Source organism: Pelobates fuscus, chromosome 9 (genome assembly GCF_036172605.1).
Source record: "Pelobates fuscus isolate aPelFus1 chromosome 9, aPelFus1.pri, whole genome shotgun sequence".
Classification (NCBI taxonomy): Eukaryota; Metazoa; Chordata; class Amphibia; order Anura; family Pelobatidae; genus Pelobates; species Pelobates fuscus.
The window spans coordinates 76,691,795-76,718,072 of NC_086325.1; the positions used below are offsets into that span (position 1 = coordinate 76,691,795).

The 26,278-nt window shown below is 41.1% G+C and overlaps 1 protein-coding gene across 2 annotated transcripts in view; it reads left to right on the plus strand.

The window, feature by feature from the left end:
* The window catches only part of TMEM255A (transmembrane protein 255A), a 46,176-nt gene extending 27,497 nt beyond the window's left edge, over positions 1-18,679 (plus strand). The window contains exons 3-9 of one of the 2 annotated variants that reach the window (XM_063432097.1): positions 6,039-6,101; positions 7,363-7,452; positions 9,080-9,148; positions 9,286-9,371; positions 10,318-10,477; positions 11,510-11,653; positions 17,540-18,679. In XM_063432097.1, coding sequence (XP_063288167.1) covers positions 6,039-6,101; positions 7,363-7,452; positions 9,080-9,148; positions 9,286-9,371; positions 10,318-10,477; positions 11,510-11,653; positions 17,540-17,698 — 771 coding nt within the window. In that variant the 3' untranslated portion in view covers positions 17,699-18,679. The remainder of the gene's footprint in view (positions 1-6,038; positions 6,102-7,362; positions 7,453-9,079; positions 9,149-9,285; positions 9,372-10,317; positions 10,478-11,509; positions 11,654-17,539) is intronic. The other variant, XM_063432098.1, reaches the window with a different exon arrangement.
* Positions 18,680-26,278: the final 7,599 nt, after the last annotated feature.

Consider the following 26,278-nt stretch of genomic DNA (forward strand, 5'->3'; position numbering starts at 1 on the left):
ATCTCATCCTATCCAATGCTTTCACATAAAAAAGCATTGGGAGGCTATTGCGCATGCACGGCAAAAATGCTGCGCTGCGCCAATCAGCTGCTCCTCATAGAGATGCATTGAATCAGTGTATCTCTATGCTGAATGTTCAGCACCTCCATGCAGGGTGAGGAGACGCTGAAAAGGAGTGACTGCCACTAGAGGTGTTCTAGAGGTGTTCCTAGGCAGAAATGTAAAGAGTGCATTTTCTCTGAAATTGCAATGTTTGCATTAAAAAGCCTGCAGGGACATGCTATAGACAGTAGAACAACAACGTTAAGCTGTAGTTGTCCCTTTGAGTGAGAATTCAAAGTGAATTTCAAGTTAAAAGGGTTACTATAACCCTTTTGAAAGGTGGAACCTTTCTGGCAAAAAATGCCCTACTGAGCACTATGGGGTACATCCCCCCCTCTCAATTTGCAGTAAAACATCCAAAGAAAAGGTTTTACTTTGCTTGAATCCTTCCCCTGACGAAGCTCCTGGAACTGTTTTTCTGTGCCCCCATCCGACATCACTGGGACCGTGCATGGTCCAATCACAGGCTTCTCATAGGAACAGTGTTCTGGGCTGCCTAAGTCGCATGTGCTGGGGCTGCAACTATCCTCCAGCACACAATTAACAATATCTCTGTATGTGCAGTGTTTCAAATAGAAACAATGCACGTAACAACTACTACCACCACCACTACGACCACTTCAAATCACTGAAGTGGTGATGGTGGTTGGAGTAACACTTTAAGGCCAAAGTAGCTGAACTAAAATCAAAACTGACATACAGAAGTTTTCCACTTTTAAATTCACTTTGACTTTTCACTTAAGCAAATAAACCCTTAAAATGTTCAAATACTTGCCCTATCACATGAACAGCAGCATATTAAAGGGGTAATCTGGATGATGGAATTAACCACCAGAATAATTGCTTTATTAATCATTCTTAGTATATCTACTAATCTGAACCAATCAATGTAGTTTTTTTTATTGCTTTATTAAATATAGGTTTGTTTTTAGTTTAGATAAATCCAGTATCCAACTGTAATCCCTATTAAAATACATCAATTGAGAATTTGATCCATTCTGTATTGCAAGCCTCCTTGCTATAAATATGTTAGTGACATATCCTTTCTCACCTCGCACATTATTTAATTTATCTGAGCTATGTAAAAGCCAAGATCATCAAATATTAAAAGCCTGTTTAAACTTGTAGAAGATATGTTGCTGGCACCAAGTCCAGTTTTATTGGCAGATATTTTATGCAGACTTATTTAATAAACTTTGATTTTGTTATTTTTAATGCACATATTTACAGAACACAATGGATAAGCAAGATTACTTTAATTAAACGTGTGCATTTAAGAAAGAGAAATTGACTCACCAGAACTATTCATGGTTTTTCTTCCATTGTATCTTAGTTTTGTTACACTAAATTAGTAATATGGTTCCTCTGAATTTTGCTTTGGAAATTTTGTTCATTCACAACAATTTTGTTCATTCACAACATTTGGACACCTTTTAAATACTACCGTATAGATCTCATGGTTTAAAAGAGGAACCTGGCAAATGGAACCTGGCAAATGGTAGCTTGTGCTATTTCTTCTCACCATGGGATATGAAGGTCAATATAAGAGGTGGTAGGCTACCATCTCCAAGCTCCCGTCGAATACTGAAGCGTATGGGGCGTGGGGGAGGTGGAGGAAGCAGCCAAATGATTCATCCTATGCTCTTTACCCATGCATGATTGATGAACCATGGGGGGAATAGTTTTATATAATAGAACTTTGTAAAAGGGTCCCCAATGTCCCTCACTCATGGACAGGAGGTGAGGAATAAAGTATGAAGTTGGCATGGCATTAGTGTAGGGCATTGGGGGACCTTTTGGTGTTGGTGGGGAATAGGAGCACAATCAGGCTACCATTCCTGTAATTAAATATCTATTATGAACATCTAATTTTATTGACGAATTTCACTCCTACTGGAAGACTAGGAGACTAGGGGACACTAAGACACGGGAACAATCCCTCTTTTATTCAGCAAAATAAATGTACCGTATATACTCGAGTATAAGCCGAGTTTTTCAGCCCATTTTTTGGGCTGAAAAACCCCAACTCGGCTTATACTCGAGTCAGAGTCTGTATTATGGCAATTTGCATTGCCATAATACAGACTGGGGGGAGAGGGGGGCTGGCAGAGCTGTACTTACCTTTCCTGCAGCTCCTGTCAGCTCTCTCCTCCTCTGCGCCGTCCGTTCAGCACCTCGGTCAGCTCCCAGTGTAAATCTCGCGAGAGCCGCGGCTCTCGCGAGACTTACACTGTGAGCTGACAGAGTGAGCTGCACAGACCGCGCGGAGGAGGAGAGAGCTGACAGGAGCTGCAGGAAAGGTAAGTACAGCTCTGCCAGCCCCCCTCTCCCCCCCACTGAACTGCCACTGGACCACCAGGGAAGGAGAGCCCCCCTCCCTGCCATATATCAAGCAGGGAGGGGGGACGAAAAAAAAAATATATAAAAAAAAAATTAATAATAATAAAAAAAAGGGGTATAAGGACCACTATGGGAGGGAGGGGGGTATAAGGACCGCTATGGGAGGGAGGGGGGGGATAAGGACCACTATGGGAGGGAGGGGGGGGGGGATTAGGACCACTATGGGAGGGAGGGGGGGGGGATTAGGACCACTATTGGAGGGAGGGGGGTATAAGGACCACTATGGGAGGGAGGGGGGGTATAAGGACCACTATGGGAGGGGGTGGGATAAGGACCACTATGGGAGGGAGGGGGTGGGTATATGGACCACTATGGGAGGGATGGGGGGGGATAAGGAACACTATGGGAGGGAGAAGGGGGATAAGGACCACTATGAGAGGGAGGGGGTGGGATAAGGACCACTATGAGAGGGAGGGGGTGGGATAAGGACCACTATGGGAGGGGAGGGGGAAGTAAGGACCACTAGGGGAGGGAGGGGGGTATAAGGACCGCTATGGGAGGGAGGGGGGGGATAAGGACCACTATGGGAGGGAGGGGGGGGGGGGATTAGGACCACTATGGGAGGGAGGGGGGGGGATTAGGACCACTATTGGAGGGAGGGGGGTATAAGGACCACTATGGGAGGGAGGGGGGGTATAAGGACCACTATGGGAGGGGGTGGGATAAGGACCACTATGGGAGGGAGGGGGTGGGTATATGGACCACTATGGGAGGGATGGGGGGGGATAAGGAACACTATGGGAGGGAGAAGGGGGATAAGGACCACTATGAGAGGGAGGGGGTGGGATAAGGACCACTATGAGAGGGAGGGGGTGGGATAAGGACCACTATGGGAGGGGAGGGGGAAGTAAGGACCACTAGGGGAGGGGAGGGTAAGGACCACTAGGGGAGGGGTGAGTCAGGACCACTGGGGGGGGGGAGTGAAGGAACACGGGGGTGGGGAGGTAAGGACCACTGAGGGAGGAGGAGGGGAAGTCAGGACATATGGGGGGGGAGGGGGCGGCAAAAAATGTTTTGCCTACGGCGGCAAATATCCTTGCACCGGCCCTGCACACACTGCATTCACACACTGCATTCATGCACACACACACTGCATTCATGCACACACACACTGCATTCATGCACACACACACTGCATTCATGCACACACACGCTGCACTCATACACACACACATACGCACACACTGCATTCATTATACACACACTGTAAATAAATATTCAATTAATATATATTTTTTTAGGATCTAATTTTATTTAGAAATTTACCAGTAGCTGCTGCATTTCCCACCCTAGTCTTATACTCGAGTCAATAAGTTTTCCCAGTTTTTTGGGATAAAATTAGGGGCCTCGGCTTATATTCGGGTCGGCTTATACTCGAGTATATACGGTAAGTAGTTTTTGGGTGATTTTACCGAATTATCTCTCAGGTCACTCCTTGTGATTTACAAGCATACATAATTAATTATGCAAATTAGTAAGGCCGGTATTTTTTTTCCAAGAAAGGTGGCAACACTAACTATCCTTCACATACTCTTGCTTAAGTATGGAAACTTTAGAGGGATGTATGGGAACAAAACTTGTGTGAACTGACTGACCATGAAATTAGTTAAGGTAAAGCTGACTTTGTGCACAATGCAAATGATCTTGCTGCTTCAGTCTCTCTAACACTATGTTCCCACATGTTCTCATGTTCCCATTCTTCTACACTCACTTCATACAGCTTTTCCCTGTCCGTGATTGTATACCAGGAGCTTCTGCCTGCTCGTAAGGAGGTTAGGAGAGGAATGGACCAGTGAGTGCTGGGGACAGTCCTTAGAAAGTGTGGAGTGAACTCATCATTAGACGCTTTTATGCCACGCTCAGGGTGCTTAGTTGCCCAGCTTGCATGATTGGCAGGCAGCCTGACATGCATTCATGCCAGGTTGGCCTTCCAAATCTTTAGGCAGACTTGCCCCCTTTTTAAGGCATGTTCGCCTCTTTCTGCAGTTCTGATTACATAATTTGCGTCAGTGGCCCACCCTTTTACCCCACCCATTGATTGCCTGCTTCACTGTTAGGGGTATGGATTTACTTGAAAGATGAAAGCATAAATTAGAGGGAGATTAGCATAGAGTGTTTCTTCTCATAGCTGCATCCTATGAGTTTCCCTTCAGCGCCACTTCCGCCAGATACATGACGATTGGTAGGTATGACTGTTTTTGTGTTTTTGGTCGATAAGATTCTGTAATTAGGCCCGTCATAATTGTCAGCACCAGGCCCACTGGGCTCTTAATCTGGCCCTGGGTAAGACTATTGACTCTGTTCAGTAGTTTCTTCATTTTCAAACTACCGTACTAGACCGACCGCAAGCCCTGATTCTCTGGAATTGTTTTGAGCATGGGACCATGCCTGCGGTCGGTCAAATAAATGACTTCCAGGAAGTTCCTGAACCCCTGAACTGAACTTGGTGATTTTTGGATATGTTGGTTACCCAGTTTGGGGCTATCAGGGGATGTGACATTTGTGGGGTTTTATTTATTTTTAGGGTACGTTTGGTGTGTTTTGAAAAAAATATGTTTTTCCTGTGCTTGGAGATAATTGGATAAGAATTAGTACAGTTACTGATCCAATTATCTCCCAGGCAGAGGGGAGGGATTGTATGCTTGTATATGGGAGTGTCATGTATTTAAACACCTTTGTCATTGGTCTATGACTTTGTGCTGCAGTCCCCCACAAGGTCAAGTGGGGAGTGCCCCTTGCATGGAGACATGCATATAAGGCCAGTTGTGGTTGCCATGAAAGTATTCCAGCTTGCAATCCAAAACTGTGTTTCCTGTTATTGGAGGGAAGGAAGATTTAACCCCTGTGTCTGCTGTTCCAGCTTGCAGGGGATTTAACGGGGAAAGTCCTTGTAAGGACTAGAGCCCCGAGGATTGAGTGTTGTCCAGTGCCTGGGGGTGTCTAGAGCGAATTGACCATTCGGCTACAAGAAGGAACGGTTCCAGGGCCCCAGTCAAGCCACGGCGACTGTGGGCAGAAGTGCTGTGGTTTGTCCCCTGTTCCAGCTAGGAAGCGGTCCTTGGCAGAGGTTACCCAGCCAGGGGTACAGGGAACTCCGTTACAACTTGTTATAAGGTGAAGCAGAAACCCAGTCAAAAATCCTAATTTGCAGACTTTACTGATAGATGAATATATAAATCAAGGGTGGTGGATGGGTAGATCTTCAGAAATACAACTTTCATGTTTCTTTACCAGCTGTAAAGATAGCAAAATAGAATTAAATATTTAGTTGAGGATCTACTTCCTCACCACCCCTGCAATAAAATCACATCTCCATGAGTGTACAATTATGTACAAAATATATTTTACGAATGTATTTTTATTTTAATACTTAAAATTTTATGGATTTTAATAAAATGAAAAAAATGAAATGAAAAAAAAACAGAAACATAAAGAACATCACTAAAGCAGTTGCATCGAGACTATGGAATGCACCATAAGAGAAGCAAAATTGATTCCGGGAGTAGGTTGAAAGTAATGCTATCTATTTTTTTCAGCTCGGGTTTGGATCTATTCTTGGGATAATTGGATCCAACTTAATAGAAAACAAGAGGCAGATGGTAAGTAACTGTGCACGTCTAATGTTAAAGAAAATAGTATATTAAGTGATATTTTAATTAAGTTGTTAATCAGTTAATTAGTGTGCAAACATATTAGAAAGCAAAGTTTATTCATATAAGCTTCCCATTTACAGCTCTTCACATATTAGGCACTCCCTTCATATAAAGCCTATTTTACCCCTGGCTGTTAACTTGCCTTCTCTGTTTTGGTCACCTCTTCTTTGTTCAGATTGGAAGATTGAAAACAGAATTTTCTTACAGACTAAGTCTTACAGACTTATTTATCTAAGATCACAGGAGGGGTTATACATACTTTTCTGATAGCTACAGTAATGGAGTCTGATATATCAATATGTCAGCTGGCCTGGTACTGTCCTTCTGTAAAATCATGAAATGTAAACCACCATACTATTGAGCATCTCATCAAGTCTACAGTTTTGCTACCTAACTTGTAGACAGATGCTGCCTTCAACAAATGCACCGGATGACATGTCTACCGCTTCATTACCACATTTCTTTGATCCGCAAGTGATGCTCTTGAAACTGAACAAGCTTGTGTGTCAAAATAAACAGATAAATAAATGCGGATTGTATCTTGACAGTTTTTTAATACTAACCCAAAGTTTGTGTTCTTTCATCATTACACTAACTATTATGGCTGATTATAGTAATTATGATTCAAACTCTGTTTTGCTACCGCCTTCCATTTTTTTTTTTTTTTTTACAAACTATTTTAGATGAGGACAGCTTAGCAACATGTTTGCTTCCTTTGATTGCCTATGGTCATATAGATTTGGAGAAATAATGTTTACGTGATGCAGAATTTACATGTCTGCATTATAACTGGGAATTCTGTCTCACCAGGATGGTGGTGATTGGTGAGAAGTGCTGGGCAAACCTGCCCTGGGCACTGTCAGCTAATTATTGCTGTCCTGGTTGGATGGAATTGACACTGGTAACATTGGTAATATGAAAGACTAAAATCAACATTAATAATGTGGCTGAAGAGGGTACAGTCTCTGAATGCCAAGCATAGACTCAGTATTTTTTTGACGAACTGCTTGTAAACAGACCCAAATTTGGGTGATGACACTATAGTGGTTATGTTACTTGGAACGCCCTTCTTAAGATATTTTTTAAGCAGCTTCATTAATTTCAGTTTTTTTTTTTCTTCTTTATATTATTTACTTTCCTTTGCGGTAACAGTTATTGTTACATAGTTTCCTCTGTGACCAAATATACTTTGTGTTTCTGTTTACAGCTTGTTGCATCTATAGTTTTTATCAGCTTTGGAGTGATTGCAGCTTTTTGTTGTGCAATTGTGGATGGTGTTTTTGCTGCCAGACATTTAGTAAGTATGCAATGCAAAAACCTCTCAGTGAATGGGGAGAGATGTGCAGGATATAAAAATCAGGGTGAGCCAAAACACCCGCAGTATGATTAAAGTTCATTCTGTAGTAGACCATAAAGTGTACTGATAAATTATTTGCCGTTATTCATCTGACATCTTGTAAGATGATGTTTATCAAATCTTAAAGCAACACTCCAAGCAGCATAACCACTAAAGGGAGCTGTAGTAGTTATGGTGCCAGGAGTGCACTGGTGCTCCCTCCTCCCCATTGCAAGGAGTCAATCTTTGAAGAACGGTTTGACTTCTCTCCTAGAACCGCTCCCTGCCTACCCGAACTCAGAACTAGGCGAATGTTCCTAGTTAGAATCTTCCATTAGTCCTCCATAGCTAAGCTCATTCTAAAATTGTTTGACTACTTACAAAGGGGAGGGGGTAGAGGACTCGTGGCACCATGACCATTACACTAGTGTAGTGTTTATGGTTCTTGGTGTGTTCCTTTAACTGTCTTACAGGTGTTTGAGAGGTTCTTGACCTATTATAATTCAGCAAAGCACAGATTGTTACATCTGTACATGTTGGCTTGTGGTTCTGTATTAAATTGAAGAAAAATATATTTTATTTTTAAAAACATAATTTGCAGTCCATGCTTTTCCTTCTGAAAGTAGTATATGATTCATTTGATTACATGGCTGTATACTATTATTGAAAACTGAGGCTACTAGTGATCAATGGCATTTATTTATTAGATTAGAGTAGGGTCAGTAGTTTGCCTGTTAACTTTATTGGAAGAACAGGTCTAGAGATTATCTCCTGGAGATCTCACCAAACACAGTTGATGGAGTGTGTTCTTAAGTTGAACAACTCAAGGAAGCTTTTAGCACAGTAAACACGAGATGAGCCAAGTTGACCCTTTGAATTCTACAATGAACACCATGAAACACCATATAATAAAAACTACTGCAAATTTTCATTGTGCGTTATATCTTGGATGGACGTGGTTCTTAGTGAAAAGCTGTGGATTATTTGCATACACCATGTGCTGTAGGCACTGAGTGTGTCTCTCAGGCTATGCAATTTTGGTTAATTGCAAGATTTAAGTAAACATCCTTCGCTGTCAAATCATATAATAGTCTTATAACTAATTGAGACAGTGAGCAGACCTTCAAGACCAGAATACAAAGAATTAATGTCAAGCACACAATTATTGAAAGAGATGCCCAATGCAGGATATTATTAGTTGATGCAAAATTTGCCCACATGTATTTTATCATGTACCTCGCTAATTGTAGTCAGATAAATAATACTTTGTCTGAGACACACCTACATTGTTTACCAACTGAATTGATCAAACATACTGCAGTTTTGGGGTTTAAGCATAAATGCACGCATGAAATATTTTTAGAAGATCAACAAGGCACTGAATCAGAGAATTAGTTTTTCCAAAATTTGAATTCACACATGTATGTATAGACCTTTGACTTTTCATTTTATATAAAGTCATGCTGGTTAAAAAATATATTGTTGATTCAATTCTAGACGGATTGTCAATGCATTTCTTTCTGGTGTTCAAAATACAAACCTTCCATTTCGTGGTACTAATGCCTTTTATTTTGTCTTTGTTAACAAGGACCTCAGACCTCTTTATGCAGGGAAGTGTAGTTACTTTACAACAACACAGGGCGATGATACAACACAGGTAAGAAAGAGAATATGCTACCTGATATTTGCAGTAGGAAATGATTTCATATGGTTATCTATAGGGGTCTTGGTTTAAGGTTATTGGGGTCCTATTTTCCTTTGTATGTGTTCTTCCTTCCTTTTTTGTTGTTGCAGGTGACGTGCCAGCAACCTGTCCGTGGCTGTTTCCTGAAGATAAAAAGCAACACATGTTACTGCTGTGACTTATATAACTGTGGGAGGTTAGTGACACATGCAGGATAATTTTATGCCTCCTAGGTTAATGAGTTTAAAGTGAGATACTGGGATTCATTTAGAAGAAGAAAAAAAATCCCCAAAACTAGCAATCCAAGCTTCTATTGTAATACACAACTAAAATTTGTTACTGATAAAGATAGCAAAATTACTTTGAAAAAACAGAAAAAGTGTTGCAACCTAAAATATGACATCGATATAATTGAAACTCTTTATTAAATGATCTGCATCAGAGTACTAAACAGCGCCTGGATGACTAGAATGTGCCGTGATCGTACAGGCTTTTATTAGAAATATTTAAGGATTGGATGTTTTATCTTGGAAATTGATGCTTCATAGTGGTATTGCTTCACATAGAAAACATTTTAGCTAGGACTGCCTATATGACCTAAAGAAATAGGTGTTTTATGAACAGGTATGTTTAGTGACACATTTGTCTTGTGTAGTTTGGAGGCTTTTCTCAAGTATCCCCTTCCCAGAACAGATGGGAGATATGAGAAAACACCTTCATGTAAGATTTTTTTTTTTTTTTTATCACTAGCTACATCCAAATCCCTTCACTATCTTTAGTGTGTAATATTAAACTAAAGAATAACAAAAATGATGGGAAATGTAGTCTACTACCTGAAGGACCAACGTTGGACATCATAGAGCCAGATGGCCAATAGACATATTGTATTATTGATTTCCATCATAAATTGCATTTCCTAGTAGAAAAGTAAAGTGTTTTTTATTTATTTATTTTTTATCTTATTTGTCTTGTGTTGCAGGAGTAATTAAAAAAACAAACAAAAAAAAACAACATACAGAATGAATGTGGAATGTCTAGTTTAAAACAATAGAGATATTATAATCTGAGTCAAATAAATGTCTTACCTTCACCCTTAAATAACTGCAATTAATCTCTTTAACTTTCTTTTATTGTAATTGCAGACTTGGAGTGTCAGGTTTGTATTATGAATATATTGATGTCAGAAGTTGCCAAGATGTTGTGCACCTCTACCACTTGCTCTGGTCGGTAACTATACTGAACATTGTGGGTCTATTCCTTGGAATCATTACAGCTGCTGTACTCGGAGGATTCAAGGATATGGTGAGATACCAACCAAACATTTGACTTAAATATGTAAACATGAGAAGTTTAAATATGTATAATGACTAATTACGATACTTAATTATCAAAATATGGTAGTTTTAGATCACGATCATATGAACATTTTTTTATTGGAAAAGGCTATTCATTCAATTAACCTTTTGGTGCCCAAAAGTCAGAACAACAGTTGTTGCTGAAAAAAACAACCACACTCTGGTTTCTAAAATATGGCATTATGGCCGTAGCAAGCATCATGTGCGATACATTTCTACTATAACAACTGGGGATATCCAGTTTTGCTATTCTGTAATTTCTAATCCTTGATACAGGCTCCAAATTATAGGCCAGAATGGCCAAGTTAGAAAACTAGCTTGCAATTCCATTGTCGCAAAATGTTGCAAAGTCACTAAAATGAGAATTGTCAGGAATTCAAAGTAAATTTCAAATTTCAGGTCATGGAAGCCAAAATTGAACCATTTTGGCCTGAAATTTGAAATTCACTTTCAATTCCCAACAGTTTTCACTCTAGTGAATAACCTTGCGGGAGTGATCATTTCCTATACTACTAGCTAATTTATTAATTTGCTTGAAGTTCATTAACCCCTTAAGGACCAAACTTTTGGAATAAAAGGGAATCATGACGTGTCACACACGTCATGTGTCCTTAAGGGGTTAAAGGAGATTTGGCTTTCTAACACATGAGCTGGGCATAGCCGTATGTACCTGTATTTATTGTAGGAATTCAGATATTAAGGGTGTATTAAGACATTAATAGACGATAATACATACTATAGCTAGCAAACACTATAGATAATATCTGCTAGCAACTTGTCTAACACCATGTACAAATTATATCATGTGCTGCATATAATATAATGTGATGCAATGTAGTATATGTATGACTATTGCATTTTCTACCACATTTCTGGAGTGACATGTCAATGAAGAATTGGGAATTTGTGTATGTTGCTTAGGATTCTACCTTTTGTAATTGACCATTTTACTGTAATGGACCATTTATTGTACTTGCAGAACCCAACTATTCCTGCCATTACATGTATATTGGAGACACCACGGCCTAGAGTGCAGTACAACACAAGACCACCAGTGCCCTCTTATAATACTTATTACCACAGTACTCCACATCTTCCACCTTACACTGCCTATGACTTACAGGTATGATAAAATAATTACAGAAAACTTCTAGCGACTTACAGTCAGGCACCCAGAGGTCAATATTCTATGTTAATTGGCTGCTATCATTTTTGAGATTCACTGATACGATACTGATTGTGTTTAGTTAATTTCCATGAACTTCCTTTGGGCCATAGGGGACTCATCCACACATATTCTTCAGTTTTCAATTATGGAGCTACATAGAAAATAGAAGTGTCTTTATATGTACAGCTTTATGTGTTCTCGCCGGTGGACTTAGTGTACAGAGGTCACAGTGCAAGAATTTTGCTTTCTATTTTACTTACTTGAGCCTCAATAAAATTCTAGCGTGTATCGGCAGTTTATTGGCTGCTTAGAAGCCTTGTATCGGTTCAAAATGATTTAAAAGGTTACTTTAACCATCATGACCACGTCTGCTTTTAAAAGTGGTCATTGTGCAAGCAGTCTATATGTGCAGCATTTCAGCTTGAAACACCGCCTATACAGAAAAAATCTTTAATTTTATGCAAGCGTGAGCTAGTCAGCCTGAAACTTAAAAAATTACATCCGTTCTCAGCATGCACCGTGCGCTGGCGATGGAGACAATCAGCTTCTTCTCGTGCAGGCAACTCTGTGAGCACGTGTGCAGGTGGAAGCCTTTTCAAACTGTGTGCGTGTGGCTCACACACACAGTCTTAAAAATGGTTCAACTGTCGATCCAACCCTTTTTCCTGCCCTGTGGGTATGCTCATCTCATCAGATATAATTTAAGTAAACTCAGTGAGGGAAAGGGGCCCATTATACATAGGCGGCAGATTGGAGCTTTAAAATTAATAAGCGCCATAATAATTGCCTCCAAATGGTAATTCAGATTATCATTGACTTGCAAAATGCAAGTGAAACATAATTTTTAAATGTGCATCTTGTTGGATGTATTAGGTTTAGAATATTGTTAAATCTTTGTGAATCTTCCGAATCCTATACTTTCAGGGTAATTTATTAAAGAGAGAATTAAAATTGAATTTCAAAGTTAAGGCCAGAGTAGCTGAACTGAAGAATCATCTGAATTCTCACTTTAGTGAATAATCCTGATTAAATAGAGTTTGGATGTGAGAGCACAGATTTTAATCCGGACACTAAATGCATATGGGCAATTGCTGCAAATCTTGTCGGAGCAACCAAATTCCCGCCTGGTTTTGGCTTTAGTAAATATGAGAATTGCCATTCCAACCTGTTTATTGAATAATGCAGTATAAGTTGTTCAGTAAACTGGAAATTATGGTAATTGACCAGGTAAAACCAAACTCATATTTTTCCAGCTAGGCTGTCATAAAGTTCACTGGTCACTTTCCAATAACTCACAGTTTAGTGAATGACAGAGACACACACGAGGTGGAGACTATGATGCATACATGCTCATCTTGTAACGCAATGCACCTCCGCTCTGCCCGTGATCTTCTCCTGTCCGTTGCTCCCACCCGTACGGCCAACTCACGCTTGCAGGACTTCCCGCGGGCGGTTCCCATCCTATGGAATAGCCTGCCTACCGCCATTAGACTCTCCCCTAGTCTTCAATCGTTTGAGAAGTGCCTTAAAACCCATCTCTTTAGGAAAGCTTATGGCCTCCCAGAGTAACCTCTACCTTGCATGCCTGTCTTTTGCTCTCTCTTAAAGGGCAGCACTCTACTCTCTCCTCCAGCTCTGTTTCACTCCCAGCAATTTTGATTGCTATTGCTTGTCCTATTGTGTTTTATACCCCACCTCCTATAGAATGTAAGCTTGTTTGAGCAGGGTTCTCTTCAATCTATCGTTCCTGTAAGTTTTCTTGTAATTGTCCTATTTATAGTTAAATCCCCCCTCTCATAATATTGTAAATCGCTACGGCATCTGTTGGCACTAAATAAATGGCAATAAAAATAATAATAATGATAATACACAGCTAGGGATCGACCGATTATCGGTTTTACCGATATAATCGGCCGATATTCGGTATTTTCGGCAATATCGGTATCGGCCAATAGGGATACCGATATTGCCGATAATACCTCCCAGGACCGCCAAGCTCATTACAAGCCCGGCGGTCCTGGTAGGGGCGGGCAGCAAGCGTTTACTCACCTCCCAGCAGCTCCTCCAGCTCCCCAGTGTAAATCTCGCGAGACCAGCGGCCGTCAGAGCTCTGACGGCCGCTGGTCTCGCGAGATTTACACTGGGGAGCTGGAGGAGCTGCTGGGAGGTGAGTAAACGCTTGCTGCCCCTCCTCCCACAGCTAAGCCAATGCCACTGGACCACCAGGGATTAACATATCCCCCCTCCCTGGCAAGGCAACAAGCAGGGAGGGGGACAACAAAAAACTAATAATAATAATTAAATATATATATATAAAAAAAATTAATATAAAAATAAAAAAAATAATTTAATAAAAAATGCCCCCTCACACATACACTCTTATTATACACATGCACTACACAAACACACTGTGTATATAATTCAGTGTGTTTGTATAGTGTGTGTATAATAATGTAGTGTGTGTGTATATATAATTCAGTGTGTTTGTATAGTGTGTGTGTATAATAATGCAGTGTGTGTTTGTATACTGTGTGTGTATAATGCACACTACACAAACACACTGCATTATAAACACACACACACGATACAAACACACTGCATTAGATACACACACACACTATACAAACACACTGCATTATATACACGCACACACTATACAAACACACACTGCATTATATACACACACACACTATACAAACACATGCTGCATTATATACACACACACACACACTATACAAACACACACTATACAAACACACACTGCATTATATACACACACATTATACAAACACACTGCATTATACACACACTATACAAACACTGCATTATATACAGTGTGTTTGTGTAGTGTGTTTATATAATTCAGTGTCTTTGTGTAGTGTGTTTATATAATTCAGTGTGTGTTTGTGTAGTGTGTTTATATAATGCACACTACACACACTCTGCATTATATACATACACTATACACACACACACACACTCTGCATTATATAAACACACTACATTCACTATACACACACTACACAAATACACACACTCTGCATTCCTTATATACACACTACACAAACACGCACACTTTGCATTTAGTATATACAGCATTCACTTTACACACACACACTGCATTCACTTTACGCACACTACCTACACACTACACAAACACTCTGCTTTCATTATATACACACTAGACAAATACACACTGCATCCACTACACACACTACACAAATACACACTGTATCCACTACACAAACACACACTGCATCCACTACACACACACACTACACAAACACTACATCCACTACACACACACTACACAAACATACACAGCTCCCCTGTCTAAACACACTGCATCCACTACACGTGGCATGTATATTTGTGCATTTACCTTTAGAAATAGTTTTTATTTTCCAAAAATGGTAAATGTACAGAATATCGGCAAATTATATCGGCTATCGGCCTAAAAGTTCACAGAATATCGGTATCGGTATCGGCTCTAAAAAATCAATATCGGTCGATCCCTAATACACACTACAGTTTACAAGTGCAAGCTGGCTTTCAGGAACATGCTATAATACAATATATGGGTATAATAAAAATGTAAAATTACCCCTTTAAAATTACCACTAAAAAAAAAAAAGTGTCTTTCTATATGCACGCAATATGCTTTACTCTCATGCATTGTTGACTAAACTTTTATAGAAAATGTAACGTAAAAGTAGCAAAAATATCAGCTGATCTATTTATTTATAATATTTTGTGCAGGCATTTAAAGCCAAGTGGAACACATAGTTATCACGGGCTGTTTGAATGTGCGCGCGGCTCTGGCCACGCACGCGCATTTGGATCTGACGTCGGCAGGGGGTGGAGAGTTCTCCAGCACAGAGGAAGCCCGGCGCTGGAGAAAGGTAAGTGGCTGAAGGGGTTTTAACCCCTTCAGCCCAGCTGGAGGGGGGGGCCTGAAAACAAGTTTGTTTTCCTGGCACTATAGTGCTCTTTTAAGCAGTGGCTGTACAGTAAGTGCTGTGTGGCTGCTAGCAGCATATTTAGGAATTCCACTAATCTAATATGAGGAATGGAACCGACGATGCGCACTAAGCTATAAAACCCATAAAATTCTTCTGGACAGGGGTTTATACTAGAAGACCAGATTACTAAAACCTGAATTAAAAGTTCCAGATTGGTGAAGCTTCTTTCTGGTCAGCTTGCCTGTGTAATTTAACCATGTTCATGAGTTTATGTTTACCTCGATGATACTGGCCTCGATTTAATATTTTTGGATAAGCTTTTCAAATGATTTGATATTTTGAAAAACATTTTCATCTTTTGGTATCTTGATATATTTATCTATACTTTTGATATTTTAATAGTTAGAAAAAAAATCGAAAAATAAACATTTATCCAAAAATATTTAATTATTTGTAAAGTTTATTCAAAAATGTTAAATCAAGGCCATGAGTAGTAAAAAAAAATGTCACTTTACTGGGAATATGAGATAAATGACAATTGAAAGGTGTGTTTTGATACTTTTATAAATCACATTTACTCTTTCTAAATTACCATGGACGTTATATTTGTGGAGGATTAAAAGTCACATGAGCCATCCACCCCGTTTGCTCCGTGCCTTTTAAATGCTGACATTTTACAAAGGATCTGATTAATGCAGGGACTAAAACTATTTCTCTGCATTCTTAATGTAGTATATATGCCTTCCAGTCTTCACACATGAGGAATCATTTTCTCCAGATTGCCACATGTGCAGAAGTTGTGTGCCTGCCGCTGAATAACAAGTCCAGCAGCTGTTGCTTCATGTGTTCCTTGTGTCTTACTCAGCAGACATCCTTACTGAGAGAGCAGATTTCTCACAACAAACCTAGAGCTGGCAACTCTGTATCACAGCATGTATTTCATAGTGCATGTTAGCAAAACAAGAGGCAGAAAACTAGATAGAATTATGTCACATATGTAACTTGTAACATAACCTGGTTGTACACATCTACCCACACAGGACTCAAATTTTCCACTGGCCACTGGCGAGTGAAAATTTAGCCCTGGTTTGTAATACAGGGTGGGACAAAATTTGGAGTAGGATTTAACAGATAAATAATTTTTTTTGTTGCAGGTACATATTATAACTGAGCCTTGGGAGATTCATTTCATAAAGTAACAACGAGTAAAAATAGTGGAATTTTATTGGTGTGAGATATCGGAATATGATAGAAAAATTGTATGTCCTGTAGTGAAAAATCATCCTAAAAAGTGATTTCACTACTGCCCATACAGTCAGGGCCAAAATGGACATCCTGAGAAAACTGTTCAGCTGGCGGATAATTTCAACCACGTTTGCCCAACCTTTTCAGCCCATGATTATTTCCTGTGGGGATATCTGAAGAAGAGGGTCTATATGAACGATTTGAGCAGCTAATGGAGAATATCTGTGCAGATATTTGAGTGCTGGAGCTTCGAACATTAACAAACGTTATGAACAATGCAATCGAAAGAGCCCGACTTTGCAAGGTGGCAAATGGAGCTCAATTTAAAAATGTCCTCTTCCGTATCTAGTCAAACAAAATTCCATACTTTAAGCATTCGTTGTATGTGATATCATTGAAATCGATTCATTAAACAAGTTTATTCTCAAACCCTGCTTTGGATTTTGGCCCATGCTGTATTTTACTTCTAAAGATTTACAGTGACAAGTACGTTTTAAAGCCTGGCAGTAGCGTAGGACTTGTTATTCTAAGCCCAGTACCCACACACGCAGACAAAGATATAGAGGTTGATGTCAAGAAACCCATGCTTGTAATGATGTTAAGCTCATTCTTGAATTTTGTTATTTTTTTACAGCATTCCACTGTCTTCCCAGCATCTACTCCCTCTGGTTTGTCAGATGACCCAAATTCAACACAGTCATCTTCCAGCTTGATGTGGCCATCCAATGCACCACCTCGCTATTCTCCACCTTACATGCCACCAGATGAAAAGCCACCGCCATATACACCGTGACCATCAAGGATCTTGTAAACTTAACTTGTCACCTCAGTAGATCTTTAGGCAAAACACTAGCCAAATACTATAATCTTTCCTATTGATATGACACGCGTTGAGTAAACGTATGTTTGTACAGAGTGAGTAGCGTTGTGTAAATTGATACATGTGAGCAAACATATGCACGATATTCAAGATACTACACTTAATTATGTTAGCCTTTTGGCCATTTTGGAAATAAAATTTAGGACATTTGGTGTGGCCAACTTGAAGAAACAAAGCAAGTCTGACCTTAAAGGAACATTCACAAATAAGTGTAAAATTAATCTTATCATGGATCATTAGTGTATGCTGTCAATGATATATTCATATTAATTGAAGGATATTGTATTTTAAGTAACGAAATGCAGTCAGTTTCTTTCCTTTAACCACTATGTGGAAATTCCCTTTACACATTGACTCCTACTGCTAATGCTTCAGCCTACTGAAGGAAAGTACCAACAAAAACAAAAGAAAACAAAATCTTGCAAACAAAGTAAATATAAGACTCAAGAGGTTCCATCCACATCACTTTTTAATTTGGAATCAAATCTACCTTTTTATATATTTGACAAGGAAAACCTCTTGGGCAGAAAACAAGTTAACGCTTTGTTATCCTGACTGACTAATACTTTGATTATTCACTACATTTTGATTGCCAATTTGAAGACCTATCATAGTTGTGCTAGCTACCAGGAAAGCCTATTTTTTTTGCAAGTCAGCATACCCCATACGAAAGTAACCCATATTAAAGAAGTTGTTTACATCGTAATCTGGAAAATCTATTTTTATGAGCTTATCAGTATTCTAGAAAGTTGGGAGCCAATAAGCTCTCATTGAATTGTGCACCATTGATGCCTCTGAACTGTAAAATTACTATGTAAATATAGAATGTTTAAAAAAAAAGCTATTTCCTGTAAATCAGCACTGTGATTATCACTTAAAGCCATTGTGACTTTCTGTTGTTTGCTGCTTATTTTCATAAATTGATGATTGGCTTGTTCTTGATAATATCTCTACTTTAGCTGGTGGATGTACAAATATATAGTATACACCATACAAGTTCCATTATATGCAGAAGACATTACATTTTAAAAAAAAATAGGAGTAGGTAGAAAAGAATAGGAAAAGGACATAGGAGAGGGAGGGAGCAAAAATAAATAGAAAAAAGGGGGGCGAGTGTATTGTCGAAGTAATTAAAAAAAATAAAATCAATAGATTAAACAGGTTAAATTTAGTGAATTATCAGAGTAATCTATAGGTCCAAAAGTTTACTAAAGTATTCAAGAGATTTATACAGGTGGATAGGTTCTTAGAGTTGCTGCATTTACTTAGACTCTCCATAAATTAAAAGGGTAATCCAGATGTTGACTTCATGCTCACTGTGCCTAGAGGGGTATCAGCTACACCTCGTTGACGAAGCCCAAACAAGGAAGAAACTATTGTCTGGTTGCTCTCTTCTGTGCAGAGGGGACTCCCCAGCATTTTGGTTAGACGGCTCTTATTGGTGGGATCAGGCTGGTAAAGGTTCTTTGTGTAAAGAACAAGTGAACAAAAGCATTTATAAAACCTGAGCGGGGACTAACGAAGGGCAATCTACTTAGATTTCTCATATGCTCCGTTTTTGTTACAGCTGGACAGGTGAGCTGTTCCAAATTAAAGCTGTGAGTTTTTTTAAATAAGGCCTTTCAAATTCCTAGAGGGGCTTTTCAGATTCCTTGCTATGTACAGAATAGCTGCAGATTCAGTCTGTTAGCATAAAATAAATATCTGAATGATTGCATTTATTGGCCAAGTTATCGAGAAGTATATATAGTTGTATAGTGGGATCAAAAGACAAGCAAATGTTGAGCAGAATATAGATATAGATGTGTAAGAAACATATAGCTCAAAATATATTTCTAGAGAAAAGTTATTTCATAAATTAAATAAAATCTAACAATTATAGGTGCAACCACACTGATTGTTCAAATCTCCAAAACACCACACAATCAAGTACAATATACAATGGAACAGTGGAGCACTTATTTATAATTGTGGTACACCACATGCAATACCAGTGATACACTTAAATAAACACTTATTTTTTATACAGGGATATATATTCTGTTTTAGTGATACCTTTAAGACAAAAATAAAGTGTACATAGTGCAAACTATTAAACACTTATGAATGTGATATTAGTAATAACAAGGGAACACTCACAGATTCCAGAGCTATGAAAACCTAGCTCTGGTATGAAGCACTTGAGAGTCTGTTTAGGGCGACCCCTCCCCTTTTCCAATGGATAGATATATAGGCTCCCTTGGTATCTCGGGAAAATGGATACAAAGAATATAGTGAAGTTCCGTTTGGATATATAGCAACAAATAAATAGAGCTGTTATACTCACAAGAGTGGAGCCTTTAAAATGGCTCAGTAAAACGGCTTAGTGTAGTTTAAAGGCTACACTCCCTTCTTTTCAAATGGTATGTCCTCTTCTGCTGATGCGTCTTGCTCCACATCAACGGCACCCCCCCAGCTCCCCAGGTACTATTCCACATCCCGGATACGGCAGTGTCACGCCGTCTTGGGTTTGACTTGCTTGAAAGCAGAGAGTCACACCGGACAAGCACTCCTGTCCGCCCTGAACGCACAGGTGGAAAAGTGGCTGACTCCTCAGCAACTGGATATCGGCAAAGTGGTTTGTGACAACGGAACAAATTTGTTGGCGGCATTGAAGTTGGGCAAGTTGACACATGTGCCGTTCATGGCACATGTGTGTAATCTGATCGTACAAAGCTTTGTGCATAAGTACACAGGCTTACAGGATGTCCTGAAGCAGGCCAGGAAGGTGTGTGGCCATTTCAGGCGTTCCTACACGGCCATGGCGCACTTTGCAGATATCCAGCGGCGAAACAACATGCCAGTGAGGCGCTTGATTTGCGACAGCCCGACACATTGGAATTCAACACTCCTAATGTTCGACCGCCTGCTCCAACAAGAAAAAGCCGTTAATGAATATTTGTATGACCGGGGTGCTAGGACAGCCTCTGGGGAGCTGGGAATTATTTTGCCATGTTACTGGACGCTCATGCGCAATGCCTGTAGGCTCATGCGTCCTTTTGAGGAGGTGACAAACCTAGTCAGTCGCACCGAAGGCACCATCAGCGACATACCATTTGTTTTCTTCCTGGAGCGTGCCCTGCGAAGAGTGCTGGATCAAGCCGTAGATGAGCGTGAAGAGGAAGAGTTGTGGTCACCATCACCACCAGAAACAGCCTTATCAGCATCGCTTGCTGGACCTGCGGCAACGCTGGAAGAGGATTGTGAGGAAGAGGAGTCAGAGGAGGAATGTGGCTTTGAGGAGGAGGAGGAAGACCAACAACAACAGGCATCCCAGGGTGCTCGTTGTCACCTATCTGGTACCCGTGGTGTTGTACGTGGCAGGGGGGAAGAACATACCTTCATTGAGATCACTGAGGAGGAGGAACGGGAAATGAGTAGCTCGGCATCCAACCTTGTGCAAATGGGGTCTTTCATGCTGTCGTGCCTGTTGAGGGACCCTCGTATAAAAAGGCTGAAGGAGAACGACCTGTACTGGGTGTCCACGCTACTAGACCCCCGGTATAAGCAGAAAGTGGCTGAAATGTTACCAAATTACAACAAGTCGGAAAGGATGCAGCATTTGCAAAATAAATTAAAAAGTATGCTTTACACAGCGTATAAGGGTGATGTCACAGCACAACCGGAATCTAACAGGGGAAGAGGTGAAAGTAATCCTCCTCCTCCCACGATCACGCCGGCAAGGACAGGACGCTTTAAAGATGTGTTGATGGAGGACATGCAGAGCTTTTTAAGTCCTACGCATCGCCACAGCCCTTCGGGATCCACCCTCAGAGAACGACTCGACCGACAGGTAGCAGACTACCTCGCCTTAACTGCAGATATCGACACTCTGAGGAGCGATGAACCCCTTGACTACTGGGTGTGCAGGCTTGACCTGTGGCCTGAGCTATCCCAATTTGCGATAGAACTTCTGGCCTGCCCCGCTTCAAGTTTCCTGTCAGAAAGGACCTTCAGTGCAGCAGGAGGTATTGTCACTGAGAAGAGAAGTCGCTTAGGTCAAAAAAGTCTAGATTACCTCACCTTTATTAAGATGAATGAGGGAGGGATCCTGAAGGGACTGACAGTGGGCGATACATTAGACTAAAAAAGGCCTGATGATATGAGCTGCCTTGGGCTAAAAATGGTGACCCTATGTAGGAGGAACAGTCCCTATTCTGCTCTGTGTCAGTGTGTATCAGGGTCCCTGAGGACAAGTGTCAATCCATATCTGCCAAGTGACCCTATGTAGGGGGAACAGTCCCTATTCTGTCTGTGTCAGTGTGTATCAGGGTCTCTGAGGACAGGTGTCAATCCATATCTGCCAAGTGATCCTATGTAGGGGGAACAGTCCCTATTCTGCTATGTGTCAGTGTGTATCAGGGTCTCTGAGGACAGGTGTCAGTCGATATCTGCCAAGTGACCCTATGTAGGGGGAACAGTCCCTATTCTGCTCTGTGTCAGTGTGTATCAGGGTCCCTGAGGATAGGTGTCAATCCATATCTGCCAAGTGACCCTATGTAGGAGGAACAGTCCCTATTCTGCTCTGTGTCAGTGTGTATCAGGGTCCCTGAGGACAGGTGTCAATCCATATCTGCCAAGTGACCCTATGTAGGGGGAACAGTCCCTATTCTGCTTTGTGTCAGTGTGTATCAGGGATCCTTAGGATAGGTGTCAATCCATATCTACCAAGTGACCCTATGTAGGGGGAACAGTCCCTATTCTGCTCTGTGTCAGTGTGTATCAGGGTCTCTGAGAACAGGTGTCAATCCATATCTGCCAAGTGACCCTATGTAGGGGGAACAGTCCCTATTCTGCTCAGTGTCAGTGTGTATCAGGGTCCCTGAGGACAGGTGTCAATCCATATCTGCCAAGTGACCCTATGTAGGAGGAACAGTCCCTATTCTGCTCTGTGTCAGTGTGTATCAGGGTCCCTGAGGACAGGTGTCAATCCATATCTGCCAAGTGACCCTATGTAGGGGGAACAGTCCATATTCTGCTCTGTGTCAGTGTGTATCAGGGTCTCTGAGGACAGGTGTCAATCCATATCTGCCAAGTGACCCTATGTAGGGGGAACAGTCCCTATTCTGCTCTGTGTCAGTGTGTATCAGGGTCTCTGAGGACAGGTGTTAATCCATATCTGCTAAGTGACCCTATGTAGGGGGAACAGTCCCTATTCTGCTCTGTGTCAGTGTGTATCAGGGATCATTAGGATAGGTGTCAATCCATATCTGCCAAGTGACCCTATGTAGGGGGAACAGTCCATATTCTGCTCTGTGTCAGTGTGTATCAGGGTCTCTGAGGACAGGTGTCAATCCATATCTGCCAAGTGACCCTATGTAGGGGGAACAGTCCCTATTCTGCTCTGTGTCAGTGTGTATCAGGGTCTCTGAGGACAGGTGTTAATCCATATCTGCTAAGTGACCCTATGTAGGGGGAACAGTCCCTATTCTGCTCTGTGTCAGTGTGTATCAGGGATCATTAGGATAGGTGTCAATCCATATCTGCCAAGTGACCCTATGTAGGGGGAACAGTCCCTATTCTGCTCTGTGTCAGTGTGTATCAGGGTCTCTGAGGACAGGTGTCAATCCATATCTGCCAAGTGACCCTATGTAGGGGGAACAGTCCCTATTCTGCTCTGTGTCAGTGTGTATCAGGGTCTCTGAGGACAGGTGTCAATCCATATCTGCTAAGTGACCCTATGTAGGGGGAACAGTCCCTATTCTGCTCTGTGTCAGTGTGTATCAGGGTCAAGGGGACAGGTGTCAATCCATATCTGCTAAGTGACTCTATGTAGGGGGAACAGTCCCTATTCTGCTCTGTGTCAGTGTGTATCAGGGTCTCTGAGGACAGGTGTCAATCCATATCTGCTAAGTGACCCTATGTAGGGGGAACAGTCCCTATTCTGCTCTGTGTCAGTGTGTATCAGGGTCAAGGGGACAGGTGTCAATCCATATCTGCTAAGTGACCCTATGTAGGGGGAACAGTCCCTATTCTGCTCTGTGTCAGTGTGTATCAGGGTTCCTCAGGACAGGTGTCAATCCATATCTGCCAAGTGACCCTATGTAGGGGAAACAGTCCCTATTCTGCTCTGTGTCAGTGTGTATCAGGGTCTCTGAGGACAGGTGTCAATCCATATGTCAAGGTGTCAATATGTCATATGTCAGGTGTCAATCCATATCCATTGTGATTTAGGAATGTTAGGTGATTTATGCCCTTTATGGATTAAAACCAGACTCTGCATCAACTGTGTAATTTTCCATGGGAGTTTTGCCATGGATCCCCCTCCGGCATGCCACAGTCCAGGTGTTAGTCCCCTTGAAACAACTTTTTCATCACTATTGTGGCCAGAAAGAGTCCCTGTGGGTTTTAAAATTCGCCTGCCCATTGAAGTCTATGGCGGTTCGCCCGGTTCGCGAACGTTTGCGGAAGTTCGCGTTCGCCGTTCGCGAACCGAACATTTAATGTTCGCGACATCACTAGTCTGCATTTGTGTGTATGTTTTTGTCTCTATGGGTCAGTGTGTGTGTCTTCATGGATCAGTGTGTGTGTGTGTGCTAGGGCCCATGTGTGTCAGTCTGCATGGATCAGTGTGTGTGTGTGTGAGCGAGCCATTCTGCATGCGTCAGTGTGTGTGTGTGTGTGTGAGCCATTCTGCATGGGTCAGTGTGCGTGCGTGCGTGTGAGTCAGTCTACATGGGTCAGTGTGTGTCAGTCTGTATGTATCAGTGTGTGTCTCCTTGAGTCAGCGTGTGTGTCAGTCTGCATTAGTGGGTGGAGCGTATTAGGCAGTAACCTTTTTTTTTGCCTAGGCAGGCACAAATCTTTGCACCGGCCCTGGGAATACTACATTAAGAAATTATTTCCTTCTGGTCACCACATCCGCAAAATACTTGCTAGTTTTAGCAGTGGTGGAACTAATGTAGAGAGAGCCGTTGTGCAAGTAATTGTCTAGCAGAACGGTGGCCAAAAGGTAGATCCCCATCTGTCATACAACTCCCACTATGCTGTGCCAGCTGGGGATTTACCATTTGCCCATTCTTGAACAGTTGTATTTGTGAGCATGTTTTTGTGTAGAGTATATGTGTGCATGTAGGGGTGTATTTGTACGTACCATAGCCATTTAGTGAATTCAGTGTAGCACTTCTATGTTATGTTTGCATTTAAATGCAGGTGTACTTTTGTGTGTAGTGTTGCTGTTTGAATAGTTGGGTGTTTGTATATAACTTTGTCATTTTAATGCAGGGATGTTTTCGTATTTAATATTTGGGTTTGATTGCAGGGGTGTATTTGTATGTAGTAGAGGCTATTAAATGGGGGTTTACATTTGTGTTTAGAATATGTGTTTGAATGAAGGGATGTATTTGTATATAATTTTGGATTTTGACTGAATGGTGTGCTTTTATATGTAATGTTTGCATTTCAATGCAAGTTTAACACACACAGATACACACAGTGACAGATACACAGATACACACAATGACACATACATATCATACATTTTTATGTTTTTAACCACCCTCCTGTTAACATACCTTTTATGTGCAGGAGGGCGCCTTGCCTGGAGTCCTGCTGCTGACTGAGGCTTATGGGAAAGTCAGGCAGACTAGAGTAGCTCTCTCCTTGCTCTCCTCTCCCATGCTGCCTGTGCTTTCTATCTTCTCCTCCCATGCAGCTCCTTCTGTATGGAAAGGAAGTGACCTGCACTCACTTCCTCCCAGCATTACCGATATTACAGAGACCTGGTCGTGCTCTTAAGGGCCATGGTGCCCAATCGGGCTCCAGCGTAGCAATATGTATTGAATGGCCATAATTGCATGGGTCACCTGATGAGCCTTTCCAGCGGCTGACCCTAGTGCATTAAGTAGTTCCGCTGCTTACTCTTAATTGTTTCATATGTGCGAGAACGTGGAATAATTGGTGTTTTTTACATTTCAGATCAATGAACTCACCTATTCATTTTGCCAATAGAAAGTTTTTTAAGAATCTGCCCTTTCTTTTTCAGCCTATCATTTTGTTGACCAATAAGCAAGTAAACCCCTAAATATGATCTGGTCAAGCCTTAATGTACCTTTCCTGGTAAAATAAGGAGATTTAACTATAAATAGGACAATTACAAGAAAACTTACAGGAACGATAGGTTGAAGAGGACCCTGCTCAAACAAGCTTACAGTCTATAGGAGGTGGTGTGTAAAACACAATAGGACAAGAAATAACAATCAAAATAGGTGGGAGTGAAGCAGAGAGTAGACAGGTATGCGAGGTAGAGGTGACTCTGGGAGGCCATAAGCTTTATTAAAGAGATGGGTTTTATGAAACACAATAGGACAGGAAATAGCAATTAAAATAGGTTGGAGTGAAACAGAGCTGGAGGAGAGAGTAGAGTGCTGCCCTTTAGGAGAGAGCAAAAGACAGGCATGCAAGGTAGAGGTTACTCTGGGAGGCCATACGCTTTTTCTAAAGAGATGGGTTTTA